We start from the raw sequence: 22027 nt of genomic DNA on the forward strand, positions 1-22027 counted from the left end.
ACGCTGTTAACATTTACTCTGCTAATCTAGCTGGGGATCACAAAAAAAGGATGATTCATTTTAACAGGATATGCAATCTATATTAAGAGCATTGAATCTCAAAATGGATGACTGTCATGGCAGACTAGGCAGGACAATTGAGGGGCAGGAGAGGGTAGTTGTGGTGGTGGGGTGAGTACTGATCCAGCTCTCTGAGTCATGTAACCACACTATGCTATTTGATCCATAATGATGTCATCCTGAGTCCTGGTCCAGATGCAGTGTGGCAGCTTGGCCAGCAGAGGGCTGGTGAGCAGAAACACACCAGAACAAAGCCTGCCTGCTACACCGCATCTGAACAGCAACTAACATGACCAGCACAGACCAAGACATGGTTCTACTCTCTCGTTAGGAGCAAACTGCTGCAGTCAAAACAGTTTGAGGACGGCTAATCAGGTAACCAGAGGTTTAGATGATTCACTGGTAACTAAGCTATGGTATCACCTCACCGTTAAACTCAGCACTGACCCCAGGTGACTTCTCACCTTTGACACCTCTGAACTCGGTTCTCCAGCACGGCCACTGAAACACGAATCCACAATAAAAGACCAAAAACAACAGTAAGACCGCCAACAGTCGACACACATCTCTGTAAGAGGAGGAGCTGAAGAAGGCTGAAAACAAAACACAGTTGAAGTACAGACGAACCAGTAGGACCGGTTCTGAGGAGCATAGTGCAGCTTTCAGCTCGACTCTTTTGTAGACATCAATCCCACAATGCAGGACAATAGTAATACTAAACTATTGCGACATATGGGAAACTGCTTGTATCTGATTATCTCTACCCTAACATTGCTGTTGAGTGTTTTTACGTTTCATCTCGAGAACAGAATGAGAGCAGTAAGTGGACATCTGTCAATCCAGCCACAGAACTGCCTGGAACATCCTCACCATGTTCTCTCCTGGAAGCTCCTCACCATTTTTTTTTTTTTTTTTTTTTTGTCATTTAGCAGACGCTCTTATCCAGAGCGACTTACAGTAAGTACAGGGACATTCTCCCTGAGGCAAGTAGGGTGAAGTACCTTGCCCAAGGACACAACGTCATTTGGCACGGCCGGGAATCAAACCAGTGACCTTCTGATTACTAGCCCAATTCTCTAACCGCTCAGCCACCCGACTGTTCTCTCCTGGAACCTCCTCACAGCTAGCCAGCCTTAACTTTTAACCACTCAGAGGTGGACTGGACTACAACAAATAAGAAAACCAATGAACATCCCAAAACATAAGAAAAAATGATTTACATAGTAGTTTGACCTGCAGAGCAATACTGACTTCAAAAGGAATGTCATTTAAAAAATGACTGCCACCCACATAAGAGGAACTATTCCTTCTGTAAAACTGCATTTCATGTTAGTCTGAGTCCCTCCATAAGTCCTCCACAGTTCCAGGGGGGAGGGGCTTTTCAGGAAGCCTGGGTGGAGGCCCTGGCTGTGGGCTGAGCCCTGCAGAGACAGCCCCTCTGGTGATTACAGGCCTGCCTCAGTCTGCTGGTCACACCACAGGCCTGGGGAAGCACTGCACTCTGGGATAGGTAGACTGACTGCCAAACAGTGCTGACTGGGGGAGGGGGGGGGGTCTGATGCTGCCTAACACTGCAGGTGTGCTGCTGCCTCAGTAACACTGCAGGTGTGCTGCTGCTTCAGTAACACTGCAGGTGTGATGCTGCCTCAGTAACACTGCAGGTGTGCTGCTGCCTCAGTAACACTGCAGGTGTGCTGTTGCCTCAGTAACACTGCAGGTGTGATGCTGCCTCAGTAACACTGCAGGTGTGATGCTGCCTCAGTAACACTGCAGGTGTGCTGCTGCTTCAGTAATACTGCAGGTGTGATGCTGCCTCAGTAACACTGCAGGTGTGATGCTGCTTCAGTAATACTGCAGGTGTGATGCTGCCTCAGTAACACTGCAGGTGTGATGTTGCTTCAGTAACACTGCAGGTGTGATGCTGCCTCAGTAACACTGCAGGTGTGCTGCTGCCTCAGTAACACTGCAGGTGTGATGCTGCCTCAGTAACACTGCAGGTGTGCTGCTGCTTCAGTAACACTGCAGGTGTGATGCTGCCTCAGTAACACTGCAGGTGTGCTGCTGCTTCAGTAATACTGCAGGTGTGATGCTGCCTCAGTAACACTGCAGGTGTGATGCTGCTTCAGTAATACTGCAGGTGTGATGTTGCCTCAGTAACACTGCAGGTCTGATGCTGCCTCAGTAATACTGCAGGTGTGCTGTTGCCTCAGTAATACTGCAGGTGTGATGCTCATTCCAGTCTAAATAATCAGAAGGTACACATTTTTGGGGGGGCCAGTTCGCGAGACAGTTTTTATACATTATCTTTGCCTAGATGGTATATGGGAGGGGTCTGATCGTTCTTGTAGGAGCCTTCTTTGACTGAACTATCCCTTTCAGAGCCTTCTTTCAGTGAACTATCCCTTTAAGAATCCTACTGGGTCTCAGGGACTAATACTTGTTTGAAAGTTTCACTTCCAATAAATTACTTTCCTCATGAGGCTTTGCTGACTGTTATTTTTAGACACATTACTGAGGAATGAAGCCCTGATGTGAGCTGCCAGACTCCAGCTGCAGCCTCTCGTTTCCCAACACCAAACATGCCAACTCCTCATTCCCCTACAAGCTTTCTGCAGCTCACATGTATTTCTTCATCTTTGCGGAGGTGTTCATGCTTGTGTATGTGCGTGTATGCTTATTTGTGCATGAGTGTGTGGTGTGTGTGTGTGTAAGGGAGTGTGTGTGTGTTAGGGAGTGTGTGTGTGTGTGTGTTAAGGAGTGTGTGTGTGTGTGTGTGTGTGTGTATGAGAATGTGAGAAGCTCAGACCTGACAGCAGACCTGCTCCTGTGATCCCTGCCTGCCTGCCTGATGACATCTACAGGAAGTGATGATCACATGACCAGGGAGGAAGCCTGAGGCCATGGAGAGAGACGCCACCACACACAGCATTCACTGCTTTAAGTGAATACTGCGCCGCTGGCGCTGCATGAAGTTGAATAAACCTGAAGACACAGTCCAAACTCTTCAGAACAAGCAGCTTGAAGTGCAACAATCATCTGGGTGTGTGAAGGAGAAAGAGGTCGTACAGTGAAGCGCTTGTCAACTACATGAAGCAAAAACTACATGAAGCAAAAACAAACATAAGATGTTATTGAAGCTGACATTTAAAAACGTATTGAAACGTGAATTGCAACCCTGAGGCATCTAACCATGAGAATGACAACAGATGTGAGTGGCGTGGCTCGTCCAAACAGGGAGATCTGTGGTTGAGCATGATGACAGAGTGCATGGTGAGTCACCATGGCGACCACACCCTCCCAGGGTTGTGCAGGCTCCACCTGGGCAGGAGGCCCCACCCGGGCCAGAGGCTCCACCCGGGCCAGAGGCTCCACCTGGGCCGGAGGCCCCACCTGGGCCAGAGGCTCCACCTGGGCCGGAGGCCCCACCCGGGCCAGAGGCTCCACCTGGGCCGGAGGCCCCACCCGGGCCAGAGGCTCCACCCGGGCCGGAGGCTCCTCCCGGGCCGGAGGCTCCACCCGGGCAGGAGGCCCCACCCGGGCCAGAGGCTCCACCTGGGCCGGAGGCCCCACCCGGGCCGGAGGCTCCACCCGGGCCGGAGGCTCCACCTGGGCAGGAGGCCCCACCCGGGCCAGAGGCTCCACCTGGGCAGGAGGCCCCACCCGGGCCAGAGGCTCCACCTGGGCCGGAGGCCCCACCCGGGCCAGAGGCTCCACCCGGGCCGGAGGCCCCACCCGGGCCAGAGGCTCCACCCGGGCCGGAGGCTCCTCCCGGGCCGGAGGCTCCACCCGGGCCGGAGGCTCCCCGTGTTGTTCAAGGGTTTAAGCTTGCGCAAGTTTTCAAGGTAACAAATAACCCTCCTTTTTGCTCCAGCCTCACATGACTTGGTAGCTATGGAGCAGGAGAGCAACAAGGAACAGTGACAACCATCTCCCTCTCAGTTCTCCTTTCTGAGGAGAACCTGTCTGAGATCAGCTTCTGCCCAGAGGACCGAAACCACCTCAAACACTCCCAGAGTGTCTACTATAGACCTGAACTGTAGCTGTATAGACAGGCTGTATGGAGAGTCTATATGCTTGGGAGAATGTTTGTCATTTATAAAAGAGGAAGGATCTGACCTAAAAAAGAGTGATCAACAATACCACACATTTCACACCAAGACACCGGCCACTGGGCTAGGAGGTGCACGGCACGCAAGACAACATGAACCGTTTGTCAGCCCTCTCCTCTAGAAAACACACCTATCCTTTCTGTTCTACGCACAGTTCTCCTCTTAATCTCTCCTAGCCTCTCTCATTTTCAAATACACGGACAGACACGAAAGCACACACACACACACGGCTTCTCCCTGCTCACCTCCAGCACAGGCCCCGCCCCCAGGATGGTTCTCTCCACCCCGCTGGCATAGCCCTTCTGGCTGAGCGCCGTCAGGCAGTGGATCAGGAAGTTGGTGCTCTGGGTCTTGCCCGAGCCACTCTCCCCGGAGATGACGATGCACTGGTTGACCCGGGTCCTTAGCATGGCATAGTACGACACGTCCGCGATGGCGAAGATGTGCGGCTCTAACTTGCCCAGCTGGTGGTTCTCGTACATCTTCACGTACTTGGGGTTGTAGATTGGCAAGAACTTGAAAGGGTTGATGGCAATGAGGATGCTGCCAGCGTAGGTGTAGATCTTCTTGTTGTGGAAGCGGTTGCGCAGGTTGTCCAGGATGCTGTCCTCGTTGAGGACGGGGAGGTTGCAGAGGTCGTCACAGTCGTCCTGGCGTGGCGGCAGGAAGCCGCGGGCCGCCAGCCTCTGAGCCTCACGCTCACGGCTCAGGGCCGGCAGGTGGACATAGCAGATGGAGCCGTCGTTATTCCTCTCCTGGAGCAGGAAGTAGAAGCCCTGCCCGGGGGGGTGAGGCTCCTGGGCCCTGCGGGGCCACAGCAGGACCCTCTGCACCGGCAGGTCCCCTGCCTCCAGCACCCACTCCTCCCCGCCACACTGCTTCACCTCGGCCAGCACGTACAGGCGTCCGGGGTCCAGACCCAGGGCCAGAGTGGCGTCCTGCACCACCGCGGTGGCCGTGGCGTCCTTGGGAACCTGCAGGCTGCAACAGCCCGCAGACGGGGCCGCCAGCCGAGGGTAGATCTGGAGAAGGTAGGAGCGTCCATCCTCCCTCGCTGCCTTGCCGCTGTCTCGTACACTCATTCTGAGGCAGGGGGAGTGGCCTCTGCATGCCGCACACGCTCACCACCCAGCACCTGGGAAGGCACGTCACATGTTAGAACATGGAGAACCATGACAAAGAAACCAAAATACAAGTCTTAAGGATCCTACGTTGTGTGCGTTAATGATTAGTGAAAAAGATCCCATGACACATGAAGATGACGACAGGTGTGACTTTGGCCCAGTGCAATAGAAGAGAAGGAAGCCTAGGTATGGTTTACTGACAGCTGTGTAATTTGAACTGTGTGTGTGTGTGTATCTGCGTGGGGTTGTGGTTGTGGTTGTGGTGCAGAGCAAAGCTGCACGTCACAGCTCTGATTAAGCTGAAGGAAGATGATGGCATAAACATCATCCCCATGGAAACCACCTCAACACAACAAACCTTGAACTCCACCACCACCACCCCTCAACTCCACCGCAAGCTGGAGGAAAGCTGACTGGATGTCTGGAGAAGACAGTCAGATGACAATATCTCCAGTGTTGAGACGCCTCAACGGCATACACTGCTTAACTTGAGTGTTCTGGGGCCTCATGTATAAAGGATTGCGCAGCTTTCATACCAGAACATGGCGCACGGCCAAAACTTGAAAAGTACCTACGCACAGACATATTCACATTTATAAAACCAGTCGTATGCCAGGTCCTGCGCACCTTTCCTTTATAAATCACAATCAATGTCAGATTGACCGCATGTGAACGAGCCACTGACCCAGCCTTGCCTCCTCCCATAAATGAATATGCAGATGGGCTATAAATGCACTCCTAAGGTCATTTCTTTGTCTGAATTGCCGTATTTCTTCGAATAAACGCCGTCCTCAAATAAACGCCGCACCAAAAATTAACTACGCTGCGTTTATTTGAAGAAATACGGTAACTGAGAGATTGAGGTTCTGACAACCGATTTGTGGAGGCAAGAAAATGTGTCCTGTTTGGCGGCCTGTCATCAGGTATTAGCGACAATTTTGCATTTTGATGTGATCATCCACATTAATGATCAAACTTTTATTTTTATGTTTTATTGAATAGTCAACGTCATAAACGTAGTAGTGGAAACTTTATTCTGTAATGTTTGGTGAGTTTTGCCACTTTTCAGTTAGAATTTGCCACGTTACAGAGCCAGACAAGACTTTACGGACGGTCCGCACATTCTTACGTCAAGTAAATCTTTATACATCACAAACTGTGCGTGAAAACCAGCGTACGCAAGCTTTTTATACATGAGGCCCCAGGTCATGATTAACAAGGGTCTGTTGGACACTTACAGCATCTTCCTGTGCATTCGCTAATACAGGAAGTATTACAGGAAGTATTACAGAATAGCAGGATCACTGTAATCAGAGGGGGAGATGTACCTCAGCTAGCACCAGGATGATGCTGCGTAGCACTGACATCCCAAGTCACCAAGAAATCACCACAATCACACACAAACAATCAAACAATCACACAATCACACACAAACAATCACACAATCACACACAAACAATCACACAATCACACAATCACACACAAACAATCAAACAATCACACACAAACAATCAAACAATCAAACAATCACACAATCACACACAAACAAGCAATAATAATAAGTCCCACACAGCTATAGGAGCGGTCTTAATGACAGCCCCCCCCCCCACAGCCCCCCCCCCCACAGCCCCCCCCCCCCACAGCCCCCCCCCCACAGCCCCCCCCCCCACAGCCCCCCCCCCCCCACAGCCCCCCCCCCCCCACAGCCGCCCCCCCCCACAGCCCCCCCCCCCCCCCCACACACAAGAGTAAGGATCTATAACTTCTGCCATGAAGAGGGTTCAACCCTTCACCCCTACTTGTCTCTCCAGACACAGGTAATTCCATTTCAAGCCTGGCCATGTTCCAGTAGCTACTACGCAGGGACATACCCAATTAGCAGGAAACCAAGAGCAGGCTTTTCACGCTGCAGACTACAGGATATCGCAGATATCCTGACAAGTGAACTAAACCACTCCAACATCCACCATGTCTTTGTAACCAACATTTGGAATAACCAGAGTCTGAAAGCTCTGAGGAACACCCTGTGTAGAAACTAGGGATGGCCATAATTAATCGACGATCGATTAGTTGATCATTAAGAATTTTGTCAATTGCATATTTTTTCATCGATAAAAAAAATGCGTGTTCTGTTGCGTAGTGTGAGTCTTGAAGGAATGCAATGGATTTTGCTATGTGGCAGCAATTAAACATTTTACCACACAAACGCAATGTTTGGGGAAAAAACGCCACAGGCCTACTCAGTTACTGGCTAGTTTCCATGTATTTCAAAAGTAAACATGGAAGAGGTCACAGCGAAGTGTAGCGTGAGACCATTTTGACTTAAAATGACTTTGTTCACTGCCAACACTGCAAAGCTGAGTATAAATACAACTCCATGACTCAAATGATGTAGCTACCATTTGAAGAACGTCCATCCGACCCTGGTTAGTGGCGGTGCATCCTGCTCTCGGTGTTAGCACGGATGCACAATGAGCAGAGAAAATTACTCAATGGATCTGCAAATCTATCGAGATGGATATGCTACCCTTAAGTATTGTTGAGGGCAAAGGTTTTCATGAAGCTTTGTTAATTAGCCGAAAAAAAACACGAGGGTCAGTTGTGTTTGAGCACCGGCTTCTAGTTGTCGGCTCCGCTTCTAGGAGTTACAGAAAAAGTTGTTCTTCTTGTAATAGCTACAGATCTCAATGCGGAAACACGCTGTGTTTTTCTATTTTCACTGCATTTTAATATAGCCTATAAATAGTGAATTTTAATATAAAAATGTTAATGATTAATCGAAAATCAATCGTTAATTCTCTCGACGATCAATGAAGACAATTTAATCGAATGCCCATCCCTAGTAGAAACCTTAACCCTACCTAACCCTCTGAGGATCACCCTGTGTAGAAACCCTAACCCTGTGTAGAAACCCTAACCCTGTGTAGAAACCCTAACCTAACCCATGGATATGGATGGACACTCACAAAGGCAGGGAGGGACTGTGTTTAGGCTACTTCAAGTTGTAATGGAAATAACAAGTAGCCCATGGAAGCAAACGGTCTACCAACATAGAGAGTAGCCATCTTGCCTAGCCTCAATGACTGAACCGTACGCACTTACATGTCAAGAATACTGTCTAAACACAGGCAGACAACACCAAATTGTTGCTATGGCATCTACCCCAAAACAGACCCAGAACCTGGTCTAGCAGTAGGCTACAACTGCAGTTCATCCTGATGCAACAGGGAGACAGGCTACTTCCCTCATGTAGCCCGTCGTGTAACCAGCCTCAGGACCCCTGGAGGGCCAGAAACAGGAGAAGGACCTAAATCACTGCATGGCACACAGCAGAGCAGCACAGTAACTGGATCCAGAACCCTAACTGTAAGCACACAGGCCATAGCTTACCACTGGTGTCAGTCAAACTACCCATGTTTGTTTTTCCAGAGGAGGTGTGGGGGGAGACGGGCCTAAAAAGAAGCCAGCCAAGTACAACTCCTAAAACATTCAGGCCATTGTTCTGAGGAGACAAATGCATGGTGAAATACATGATCTGAGTCAGGAGGCTGGGAGAAGAAAGGCCTGGTCAGAAGGCAGTGTTAGGGTTAGCATCTAGTCAACCTCTGGAATCACTTTGGTCACATTTCAGAGGAGGGAAGGAACATCCATCACTGAAGCTCAAGTTGACCACATCTCCAGAAAGAGCCCCATAAACCAGGCATGCAAAAAACTGAGACCACAGAAAACAGCATTATCATTATCCTTCATTATGCATGCGCCTGGTTTCTATCTGTCAGTTTATCCCTTTCCTCTGACAGCCCCCTAACCAGCTTCCATACACAGGCTACCTCTGCCAGGGCCAATCAGAGAGAGACAGCACGGAAAGTTCCGGAAGATGCCAGGTCCTTCTGGAAGCTGAGAGAAGAGAGCAGGGTCTGGCAGTAGAGGGCTAAGAGCAGGGTCTGGTTGTAGAGGGCTAAGCTAGGGGTCTTTAGCTGATTACAACAGAGGGGGTATTAAGGACACTAAAAAGCTCCACCCCCTCTTTGATGCTCCACCAGAACCAGCACAATCCAATTATTCTGGCAACTTGGGAATTTAGTCCATTGAGCTCTTAAATTGGTGGTATTAGCCAAGCAGAAAATGTATCCAAAACCCCAACCAATTGAGAAAGACTGGCTCATTACCTATCTGTGAATGCTCTACAGTAGAGCCTACCCTTAGAGTCGTTTTCTGTAAACAAGGTTTCTGTAAACTGGGGCCTTTCTGTAAACATCCACACATTTCCAATGCTGGGTAATCTGGTGTTTTAATGCCTCGTAGGACTAATAGATACAGGTCTAAAATATAGCTGTCTTCCAGTTGTTCACAGCTAAGATAGTGACATTAGGGCTGCAACAACAAATAGATTCAAATAGATTATTAAAAGCGTTGGCAACTAATTTCATAATTGATGGGTTGTGTTGCGCGATTATTACACCACTCAATAAGTTGCGGACATGTTTGAGTATAAAAAAAAAAAGTTAAAGGGGCAATTGACTGCAAAACCGATTTTACCTTGTCATAGTTGAATAACGACAGTTCGGTGGGTAAAATGAACATACCGTGAATATCAAAGTCCATTGACACCTCTTTCCTATTCAAATCTCAAAAAGAAAAAATTTGGCTGTAAAACGCTAGCTTTTCAACAAAGCTACCGGTCCTACGTAGGGCCGGTGATCGCCCTCTTATTGGCTCTGGTCTGTATCTTTGTCACGCCCCAGAATTTACATCCAGACCAGCCCGAGGTAGCGTCTATCTCCGATACTAATTTAGCTGCGCGCTGCTCTGTGTAAGCTAATTACAAGGAATTACAAAGAAGAACGTTTTGAATTATAACAAGGATATTGAAAATGGACCACGGTCGTAAATGCTGTGTTCCAGGCTGTAGCCTACAGGGAAGGCTAACACTCACAGTCTTCCCAAGGAGCCAAACATTCAACAGGCATGGCTGCTGTTGTCTTATGAGAAGATCCCGGCGAAGTTCGACACTCAATCATTCATTTGCTCTGAACATTTCACGCAAGACAGTTTTGACAACCTTGGACAATTGCAAGCAGGATTTGCTAGGAAGCTGAACCTGGAAAGAGGTGCTGTTCCGACCGTATGCTCATTGCAACCGCCTATAAGGACAGTATGATGTTGTGCTAACAGTTATTAGCAATGCTAACGTTTCCTGTATAATATAGCATACCAGGTAGAATGCTAAATAAGTTTCTACACACATCAAATGACTCTAGCTAGACTAGCTGTAGTAGGCATTAGAAGGGAAGCTTCTGAAAAATAGCCAAAAACCGAACAGCAGTCTGGCTTATTGCTAACGCCTGTCTAGATAATCTATTTGAAAGAACTGGAGAAAGGCAGGTGCTTGATACAGGATACGGTAGCATTGCTAGTAACTGTTACTAGTAGTAACACCTAGACTGTAGGCATGTAAACAAGTTTAGCTTGCTAACGCAGAGCATAGGTAGAATGTGTGATAATTTAGCTTAGTTTATTGCCAATGGGGCTTACGTTGATTCATGTTCCTGACTGTGTTTCATTCAAATAAATAACCTGTCTAATGTAAATCTACAATTCACGATGCATGTTTGTCCAGATCTTTGTCGTGTTATTTTTCAGCAAGATATCTAGAGCTAGCTAGCTAACTGAAGCCGAGTAGAATCAGGATATGGTTTGGTTGCTAAGCTGTAGCCTAACGTTCTACCCACCCAAGTCATTCCAGTTTACTTGTTTCCACGTCTGTTGTTGAAGCAATGTTATCATTTCAAATGATATATAGTCAATCTGTTGAAAACAGTGTTGTGTAGACACAATAGATTTATTTGCACGTTTTTATTTCAAGTCTACAACTTCGGTGTTTCAGCGAGTGCTGCTGTTGGCCGTGTTGCGTTTTTGCTCCCCAGCTTCACTCATTGAAAACCAACCAATCAGCGCGCAGCTAATCTAAATATTAATGAGAATACCATAAAAGGAGAAAAGCTAGTGTTTTTTCCTGGGAACATTTCAGAGGATCTGTCAGTGGGCATAGAACAGCACCCGGGCCATTTTCAACCCAACCAATGTTACATACCCTATTTGGAGACCTTAAGGAACAGTGTGAAATACCCCCCAAAAACAGTCAATTGCCCCTTTAAGTTGAGCGCGGAGGAAAGACCATCGGAGAGACGTTGTTGAGTAACGTTCTGAAACACATGGCTGGAGGCAGAGAAATCAGTATGACCCAAGTCATCCAAGGTGTGGGAGCATTTCACACTAAATACATCGAAAAAGTGTGTTAATTGACCGAGGTGAAGTTATTTTCATATTCTGCATTCGTCTCACATTGGGATGACGCTACTTTGCACGTCACGTTAGAGACTGAGTGAAAACTACCCATACCATTTTGAAAAATAATATTTTTATGAATATAAAACCTTAAACAGACACCAGAGTATCTTAACAATGTCTGGTATACTTCCACAGCCTTTTCTTTTTCAATTAAGTTTCAAATAAAATGATGAAAAATCTTTAATCTTGGAAAACAGCTTAATCCTCGCAAATGTAATTTTTTTTCAGAATGTTGTCCAAAAATCGTAAATATACACCAGATTATTCAAATAAAGTCTGGCCTACTTCCACAACCTTTCAATTTTCAATAAAGTTTTAAACAAAACTCTATAAATTGCTCATCTCTGAAAATAGCATTAAATTCACACTAATATTAATAACCTTTTCAAAATTGTGCGCCTGTTTGTGCACATTCTGAAGAGTTTTTGCACTGTGAATTTGCACCGTCAGTTCTGTTTTTGCATTAAGGGTTGGAAATTAATGCTTTTTTGTTTTTTGTATCCGATTCATCGAAAAAAGAATTGACAGATTAATCGATTTTTAAAATAATTGTTAGTTGCAGCCCTAAGTGACATCATCATCAAGCTAACAGTGCGTGACCACTACAGTGACGCAACGTGAGGGAGCGACGCAATGCTTTCTAAGAATTTTCAATGTCAATGGTTGCGTGGTGCAGCGATTCGAGTTGAGATATTCTCAATTTACGTAAATTAGGAGCAATTTTCTCGAGCAATGGACAACCGGATTGTTTTCGTGCTTCTTGTAACGTAGCAACCGTTGGTCATTGTAAACATTTCTAGCTTTCAGAGTTTTAAGACGGAGGACAAACTGATCGTCTGTGTGGCTGCACAACCAGTCATGTTCAAAAACTTTTTTTGTGAGTATTGCGAGTGGCCATGTGGATAAGATCAGGCTACATCTAGCCAGCGTATTGGATTTTTGCTTCATGTGTGTACAAATTGTATTTTGATCAATATTGTGAGTACGTATACCCACTCTCCACATTCTTAGCAACTACACTGCCCATTTCTCGTCACATTTTAATTCAGATGCTGATTTACATGTAATGTTTAGCTTAAAATATGAATTGTAAAAACGTACAAAAATGGCGGTCAAAGGATTCTGTTCTCTTGTTGGTCACAGCAACCCCGCCCCTGACGCAAGCGGTTCTTAATACGGACCAATCACAGCCAAGGGGTATCAGTAAAAAGACGCACGGATAGACGGATAGTCAGGAAAATCAGGAGGTACACGCAAAGCTCTGCGAGGGCTCTGCAAGGACACGCAGAGGGCGTTTCTTGACGGAGAGGGCGTTCCCTGTGTGCGTGTGCGTAAAAACGCAGAAGTATAAATCAGCCTTTAGGCCGAATCCCAATACTCCCCCTTACCCCTTCCCCTTTGTTTTGCGCGTTCCCGTGAGAGCTAGTGGTGTCCCAATACGCTTTTGGAGCTAGGGGTAGGGCTAAAGGCCGATTTATACTTCTGCGTCTCCATTAACGGACAGACGCACGCACGGAGTCGGACGGAGTCGGACGGACTGGTTGAATTTATACTACTCCGACGGCTCTGCGTGCTGAAAGCAATTCACAGCCAGAACAGTAGATGACGCTGCACTGCGATGCTAGCTAGGTTATCGAAAAGTCGGAGCAAATTTACAAATGAACCATTTCATCAATAAAATAAGCACATTTTCAGCAACTACACTGTCCATTTCTCGTCACATTTTAATTCAGATGCTGATTTACATGTACTGTTTAGCTGAAATAACAGTTGTAAAAACGTACAACAATGGCGGTCAAAGAATTCTGTTCTCTTGTTGGTCACGGCAACCCCGCCCCCCACCCCTGACGCAATACGGACCAATCATAGCCAGGGGGTATCGTAAAAAGACGCACGGACAGACGGATAGTCAGGAAAATCAAGAGGCGCATGCAGAGCTCTGCGAGGGCTCTGCGAAGACACGCAGAGGGCGTTTCTTGAAGGAGAGGGCGTTCCCCGTGTGCGTGTGCGTAAAAACGCAGAAGTATAAATCGGCCTTAAGGGGTTAAGGCCGATTTATACTTCTGCGTCTCTGTTAACGGACAGACGTACGCACGGAGTCGGACGGAGTCGGACGGACTGGTTGAATTTATACTACTCCGTTGGCTCTGCGTGTTGAAAACAATTCACCACCAGAACAGTAGATGACGCTGCACTGCGATGCTAGCTAGGTTATCGAAAGGTCGGAGCAGATGAACAAATGAACCATTTCATCAATAAAATAAGCACATTTTCAGCAACTACACTGCCCATTTCTCGTCACATTTTAATTCAGATGCTGATTTACATGTACTGTTTAGCTGAAATAAGAGTTGTAAAAACTTACAACAATGGCGGTCAAAGGATTCTGTTCTCTTGTTGGTCACGGCAACCCCGCCCCCACCCCTGACGCAAACGGTTCTTAATACGGACCAATCATAGCCAAGGGGTATCCGTAAAAAGACGCACGGACAGACGGACAGTCAGGAAAATCAGAAGGCACAGGTGTGCGTGTGCGTAAAAACGCAGAAGTATAAATCGGCCTTTAGACGAAGGGGTATACACCCCTTAAAACCAAGTAAGATCAAGGGCTGTTAAAATAGCTAAAAGACGTTAGAATATTCCCTTGAAAAAAACACATATTCGAATATATTCGCATTTCTGGATGCGCATTAGGTACGTCAATAACAGGACAAGTTGATACAACGAAATATAACTTCTTGTATACTGTAGGTAGGCCTAATTTACTTAAGTTTAAACATATTTGACAAATTACTATTACTACTACTATTTGACTTTCTTTCTGTCTCTCCTGCACCGTCGCGCTCTCTGCGCATAGCGGTGTAAAATGAACGACAACAATAAACAAATGCTGAGTTCTGATCAAGAGTATTGTGCGAGCAATTTAAGGTCGCAATTCTTGTCCCAAATATGGCAGGCATATTTTGCCTTCAGTGATTGAAATATTAATTACATTAAAGTTTTACAGTATAGAACCGACATTGAACGCTCCGAGCGAGCTGTGCTGTGGTAAACATGGAGATGTAGCCTCAAGTTGCTAGTTGTTGAATGGTAAGATAACTCTAGCTTACATAGTTTACACACTACTTTAGCTGTAGGCTCAACAAGTTATCCATCAACTCACCAAAATCCGAAATATTTCCAGACATCACTCTTTAGATTTTTTGGGGTTACAATCACTTTTTCTGCTGCGGTTAAGCTGGGTTCTGCACTTTCTGCCATCTTCCACGCAAGTCAACTGTCAGCAGTGACGCTTGAGTTTTTTTTTTTGTAACACTATTCGAATATATATTCGAATGTAGAATATTCGTTGACAGCCCTAGTAAGATCGGGAGCTTACTTGAAACCTAGGGCTATGTGAATACTGCCCAACCGGCAACAATGGCGGCCAGAATATCCAGAGTCCAATAAATGTAATATTTTCGGCTTAATCAATAAAAAATTATGACAGCCTTGTTTTGTGCTATACACAGTCCTGTACATATATATTTGCAACCATTTTCCTAATCGAAACGTAAAAAAAAAATGCTAGGTTGCTACGCTAATGTTACAGTGCTGATTTGCACGGTTTTAAGTAAACTCCATTAGCAGCGAATTTCGTTTGATATCAGTGCATAACACTACTTGCTTTGGAGATATCGATACGTGCTAGATGAGGTACCCGTAACCAAGTGGCGTCCCATTTCTTAGGGATATGTAGCCCTTACTTCTCAGTTTCGAGGGCCAAGGGCTAGGGGTAAATTAAGGGCTATGGGTAAGGGGAAGGGGTAAGGGGGAGTATTGGGATTCGGTCTTAGTCACTACTCCTCTGCTCCAAACGAAGAGCTGTAAACCTACACACCCACACCTCCAGACTGGAGACATAAACCTGCTGAGACAGAGAGGCTAAATGTTTTCCTGACCAACTGACCTTGTACAGGATGATACGAATACGACTGTCTGTTCATAAGCTTGTACAACCTCACTCCAGTTTAAAAGGCTGTGACATTCCAGAGTGTTCTGCTGTTTGTCAGTAGGGGACAACCAACTGTCATCAGAGCGATCAGTCAGGCATGAGACACCACAGGCAGGAAGTGAACGAGTCAATGAGCTCATTCTCACACACATATGCAGACCAATCAAAGAGTCAGTTTGAACATTAACACCCCCCCCCCCCCACAGACACACATATCCACAGGGGTCACCCCACAGGAAGAGCACTGGGATATCAGTTGGTCTGGACTTTTTACATTTCCCCACACAGGGAACAGACGAGTAGTGAGCTAGTCATTTGTGACACATTTAGCTGAGTCCAGAAGTGTCATTGACTAACTATGGTTTGGCTCAAGGCCAAAGACCTCCCCTCCCCATGTGAATAGGAGTAGGATGGGCAGATCTGTGGACGTGACCAGGGCAGGTCTGTGGGGATGACCAGGGCAAGTCTGTGGATGTGACCAGGGCAAGTCTGTGGGGGTGACCAGGGCAGGTCTGTGGGGGTGACCAGGGCAGGTCTGTGGGGGTGACCAGGGCAGGTCTGTGGAGGTGACCAGGGCAGGTCTGTGGGGGTGACCAGGGCAGGTCTGTGGGGATGACCAGGGCAAGTCTGTGGGGGTGACCAGGGCAGGTCTGTGGAGGTGACCAGGGCAGGTCTGTGGGGGTGACCAGGGCAAGTCTGTGGAGGTGACAAGGGCAGGTCTGTGGAGGTTACCAGGGCAGGTCTGTGGAGGTGACCAGGGCAGGTCTGTGGGGGTGACCAGGGTAGGTCTGTGGGGGTGACCTGCCCTACAGTTTGTTAAGCTCAGTGGTTCTCAACCTTGTCAAAAAAAAGCTTGAGATGAAGGTGGATATATCAAGTCTAAGGCTAAAATTAAGAAAATGTTGCAAAAAAGCGCCCCCAAAACACCTCAACACTCGCTTCCAGCCCCCCCAATGTACTCTGAATGCCCCAGTGGAGAAAAGCAAGCTGAATGAAACTATAACGTATGCAAATTTTAAATACAACAAGACAATGAACTGAGAGAGGAAGGAAAAACAGAGAAGGAAGAGAGAAAGAGAGAGGAGGGGAGAGGACGGGGAAAGAGAGAGAGGGAGAGAAGGGAGAAAGAGAAAGCCAGGGTCTGGGTGGTAAATCTGCTCCAGGCTCTTTATGGACTTCAGATGCAATCAGAGCCACCTCCCTGTCCTGAGCTGAGTGAATGAAAGACAAAGAGAGAGAGGAGGGGGTGGAAGGGAGGGAGAGAGAGGAGGGGGTGGAAGGAAGGGAGAGAGAGAGAGAGGGTGGAAGGGAGGGAGGGAGAGAGGAGGGTGGAAGGGAGGGAGAGAGAGAGGAGGGTGGAAGGGAGGGAGAGAGAGGAGGGTGGAAGGGAGGGAGAGAGAGAGGAGGGTGGAAGGAAGGGAGAGAGAGAGGAGGGGGTGGAAGGAAGGGAGAGAGAGAGAGAGGGTGGAAGGGAGGGAGGGAGAGAGGAGGGTGGAAGGGAGGGAGGGAGAGAGGAGGGTGGAAGGGAGGGAGAGAGAGAGGAGGGTGGAAGGGAGGGAGAGAGAGGAGGGTGGAAGGGAGGGAGAGAGAGAGAGGAGGGTGGAAGGGAGGGGGAGAGAGAGGAGGGGGTGGAAGGGAGGGAGAGAGGGTGGAAGGGAGGGAGAGAGAGGGTGGAAGGGAGGGAGAGAGAGGGTGGAAGGGAGTGAGAGAGAGAGGAGGGTGGAAGGGAGGGAGAGAGAGAGGAGGGGGTGGAAGGAAGGGAGAGAGAGGAGGGTGGAAGGGAGGGAGAGAGAGGGTGGAAGGGAGGGAGAGAGAGAGGAGGGTGGAAGGGAGGGGGAGAGAGAGGAGGGTGGAAGGGAGGGAGAGAGGAGGGTGGAAGGAAGGGAGAGAGAGAGAGAGAGAGGAGGGGGTGGAAGGAAGGGAGAGAGAGAGGAGGGTGGAAGGAAGGGAGAGAGAGAGGAGGGGGTGGAAGGAAGGGAGAGAGAGAGGAGGGGGTGGAAGGGAGGGAGGGAGAGAGAGAGGAGGGGGTGGAAGGGAGGGAGAGAGAGAGGAGGGTGGAAGGGAGGGAGAGAGAAAGGAGGGGGTGGAAGGGAGGGAGAGAGAGAGGAGGATGGAAGGAAGTGAAAGAGAGAGGAGGGGGTGGAAGGAAGGGAGAGAGAGAGGAGGGGGTGGAAGGAAGGGAGAGAGAGAGGGGGGGTGGAAGGAAGGAAGGGGGAGAGAGAGGGGGGTGGTAGAAAAGAGAGAGGGTCAAATGTCTGAGTGGTTAGTGGAGTCGGGCTATTAATCAGAATGGTTGTCGGTTCGATTCCCGGCTGTGCAAAATTGTTGTGTCCTTGAGCAAGGCACTTCACCCTACTTGCCTCGGGGAGAATGTCCCTGTACTTACTGTAAATCACTCTGGATAGGCGCGTCTGCTAAATGATCAAATGTAAATGAAACAGAGGGAGTGTGAAAAAGAGGGGGGAGAGACAGAAATAGATAGAGAGAGAGACAAAGAGAGAGACAAAGAGAGACAAAGAGAGAGACAAAGAGAGACAAAGAGAGACACAAAGAGAGAGACAGATGGGGGAGGTAGGGCTGAGCCCTCCTACTGCAGTATGTGACTGAAACTGAAAAACTTCTTTGTAAGGAACACCTCAACTGAAGACTTAGGCTAACTACTCTACCAGATGCCAGACCAGAGACAGAGAAGAGAGAGAGAAAATAAGAGAGAGAAATAGGTAGGAAGAGAGACCAAAGAACAAAAAGGAAATACATTTTAATCCTCCTCAGCCCAGCTCCCTGGCTGGTCAGCCATGATAATAACACATGAGCTCAAGGGCATCTGCTTCTATGTGAATGGGTAGGAGAAGAGGGCAGAGCACCAAGCTACTGGACTGACTGACTGTGATTTGTGCATTTTACCATACATACAATATAGGCTGCAGGGATGAAAATATCCTGAGAGGACACAGAAAGACCACAAGCTCTGGTCACAAGCTGTGATCTGCCTCATGAGTAACCCACTTGGCAAAGGGCTAGGGCAGGGGTCGGGAACCTTTTTACCATAGGTTCCCGACCCCTGGGCGAGGGTGACTGGATGGATGGATTGAGAGACAGGGCGAGGGTGACTGGATGGATGAAGAGGGAGACAGGGATGAAGGGGGCAGAGAGAGAGAGGAGGGGAAAGTAATATGGGGTGAAAAGGTGAGAAGGGGGTAAAAAGACAGACTAGTAGGAAGGAAATAGGCATAGAGCATGTAGGAGGTGCATTCTGACTTGCCCTAACTGTCTGTCTGACTAAAACACACTGAACTCTATTGACTGAACTCAGAAAGAGCTTAATGCAGCCCAGCCCTCGCCACAGTCCCATGCCAGCCAGCTAGCGCCGCCCCAGTGTTTATGGAAGGTCCTTTCAGGGCAGACGGGCTGCTGGGTGATGAGGGCTGTTTGCCCAAAGTGCATCAGAACCGCGACTTTGCGATGACAACATCCTCTCCCCTCACTCCCCCGAGAGAAACTCAACACCAATTTTAGCTGGAGCTCCATAAAACCTCTCTTTGTGTAATTCACACAGCAGGTCAGTGATCCAGCAAGGCTGCCTCTAAAGACCCCAGTCCTGCCCTCTCCCCCACTGCCCCCCTCTTACTACCCCCCACCGCGTCATGTGGCACCGCAACAGTAACTCACTCCAGATGCAAAGCTTGGAGAGGGGAGGGGTGTGGAGGGGATGGGTGTGGAGGGGAGGGGTGTGGAGGGGAGAGGAGAACAAAGCTAACGAAAAAAGGAGAGGGAAAGGAAGATATCCTTTTCTATTTTCTTCTCCCTCCCAGAGCTTCCTCTCCCAGCCCACTTGGAGGAGAGAGGGTTAAACCCTGCCCTGCCCTGCCCTGCCCTGCCCTGCCCTGCCCTGCCCTGCTGGTCTCAGAGCTCCGGTGTCACGTCTGCTTTGAGTTTGGTGCTTTCCTAACTGGCCACATGGCCTACCCCAGATCAATATGGAGAACCCATGCAAATTAACATGCAAACTCTTTCTAAGATACACACAGACAGTCTTCTACCGAACAGCCCACCGTAAGGTTAGGGTTATGGTAACCCTAACCACCGTAACAGCGTAAGGTTAGGGTTATGGTAACCCTAACCACCGTAACAGCGTAAGGTTAGGGTTATGGTAACCCTAACCACCGTAACAGCCTTTGTTTGTCACCTCCTCCTCCGCTCGGGTGACTGAACAACCAATCTCACCTGATCCTGATGAACAGCATCAAGCAACACAGCGCCTCAGACTCTTGTCGCCTCCAAAAACACGTCACATTGAAAGAACGCCTCACCTCACTGGCCGTTTGATATCAGATATCATCTGCTGAGGGGAGGAGGGGTATGGAGTATGGAGGGGTATGGAGTAGGGCTGGGCAATAAATCGATACAAATATTTATCGAAGTAATGACTTCCCTCAATAAAGATATTGTAACATTAATTCATTTTCAATAATATCGATAATGTTGATAGAGAATAATTAGGAACAGCAGTCCATTTAATTTCTGTGATGCAGCAGGAAGTTGCGGAGAAACGGTTTCCTATGCTCACTAAAATATACTGAGAAATCGAGTGGAGTAGCTAATGTTAACTGCGGAAAATTAGTCTTATTGTCGAAAACAGTGGCAGCGATAGCCATGGCGAAGGAGCAACTTCCAAAGAAGAAATTATTGATAAAAAAAGGTTTGTCTTCCTCAGTTATTTGGAAGTTGTTTGGCTTTTTGAAACCCAACAAAGAGCAGAGTAATGTTCGGTGCAAATTGGTGTAGTAAACAAACAGGTGGCTACAAAGTCTGGTAATACAACAAACTGCAAATGTGGCAAATGTGGAACGTTTTAACAAATCTCTGCTTACAAAGGTGTTTGTAGATCTGTCAAAGTCCATATTCGTTTTTTTATATAATATAACAACACGTAGGAAAATCCCAAATCAAACACAACGAATCTGGAGCAGACGCCATGTTGTCAACATCTCCAAGGCAACCGCTTGCTAGGTCCGTAAATCGTTTGCGGACCTCTGAAGAGGTCTGGAAACTGTTTTGCAGACTTCTTAGAACGTCTCTGAAAAGTATTAATACTAGTATATCAGAAACCTTTTTTACCACCTGAAGAAAAATCACTCGTTGGAACATGCAGAAAGTGTGAGTTTGCGCCAAGGTATTGATAAGTAGGCTATTAATAAAAAGCAAGGTTTTGAAAAGCTTAAGTTATTTGACCCCAGGTACGTGCTCCCTGGCCGCAAACATTTCTCTTACACCGCACTGCCTAAACTTTATGCCGAGTGTAGGGAAAAAGTTGAGGAAGAGACTTATTTTGCTACTACAGATCTGTGGTCTATCGTCTTAATTATTTTATTGAATGTAAATATCTACATCAATAATTTTTTACCCATATCGCCCAGCCCTTGTATGGAGGGGTATGGAGAGGTATGGAGGGGTATGGAGGGGTATGGAGGGGTATGGAGGGGTATGGAGGGGTATGGAGAGGTATGGCGAGGTATGGAGGGGTATGGAGGGGTATGGAGAGGTATGGAGGGGTATGGAGAGGTATGGCGGGGTATGGCGGGGTATGGAGGGGTATGGAGGGGTATGGAGGGGCATGGAGGGGTATGGAGTCCAAACCACATCTTGATTTCCCTCCAATAAGTCTAACATCCATCTGGGAGCCATAAGGTAGAGGACAGAGTTAGACTGGGGGGTAAAAATAGACCATAAACAAACATGCAGAGACTGCATACAGAACTGATCCAACATGTGAATAGTTTTTCTACATCTCATACTGCTGGGCTGGTTGGTCTGGCACCATCAACGGGAACGATTGGTCATCAGTCCTGCTGTGACGCCTGACTGGCTTCCCCTCTCCCCTCCCCCTCTCTCACTCACACACACACACACACACATGCAGACTGACTCCCACCCTCCCTCCCCCCCCCTTCCCTCCCACAGTTCTTCCTAAGGCAACTCCACTCTGAACCTGTGACCAGTGCTACCATGAAGCACAGCCTCCCCTTCCACCAGCCCCAGCAGAAGCCAGGACACTGTGGGACTGTGTTCTGCGGACATCATGAGTCAGATTATTAGGTCATGATGGGTCATTATGTGTGTGTTTGGGTGAATGTGATCATCTTGACATCACTATGATCCATCATGGACACAGTAGTAGCCATGCCTTGCATCCTCTCCTCTTCTCCTGAACAAATGTTGTTGTGTTACCAAGTCTCAGAAACTAAAGGCCTGGTCTGGTCTGTGATCACCAGCTTCATTCTGACTTGATTATGGCATAGCATTCTTTTATTTGTTATAATGTTTGATTGGGGGATAGACACAACAACGGCATCAAACCACCCTTAAATTGACTGTCTGGTTTTCCATCT

General features: G+C 47.8%; 1 protein-coding gene across 1 annotated transcript in view; it reads right to left on the reverse strand.

Annotated features, from left to right (window-relative positions):
- Positions 1–22027, reverse strand: part of LOC146254211 (unconventional myosin-IXb-like) — a 60716-nt gene that overhangs the window by 33971 nt on the left and 4718 nt on the right. Inside the window, 1 exon segment of the mRNA XM_084675432.1 lies at positions 4415–5304. Coding sequence (XP_084531558.1) covers positions 4415–5251 — 837 coding nt within the window. The 5' untranslated portion in view covers positions 5252–5304.

The sequence above is a fragment of the Hypomesus nipponensis genome, chromosome 16 (assembly GCF_054491055.1).
Source record: "Hypomesus nipponensis isolate SF chromosome 16, ASM5449105v1, whole genome shotgun sequence".
NCBI classification, from domain to species: domain Eukaryota; kingdom Metazoa; phylum Chordata; class Actinopteri; order Osmeriformes; family Osmeridae; genus Hypomesus; species Hypomesus nipponensis.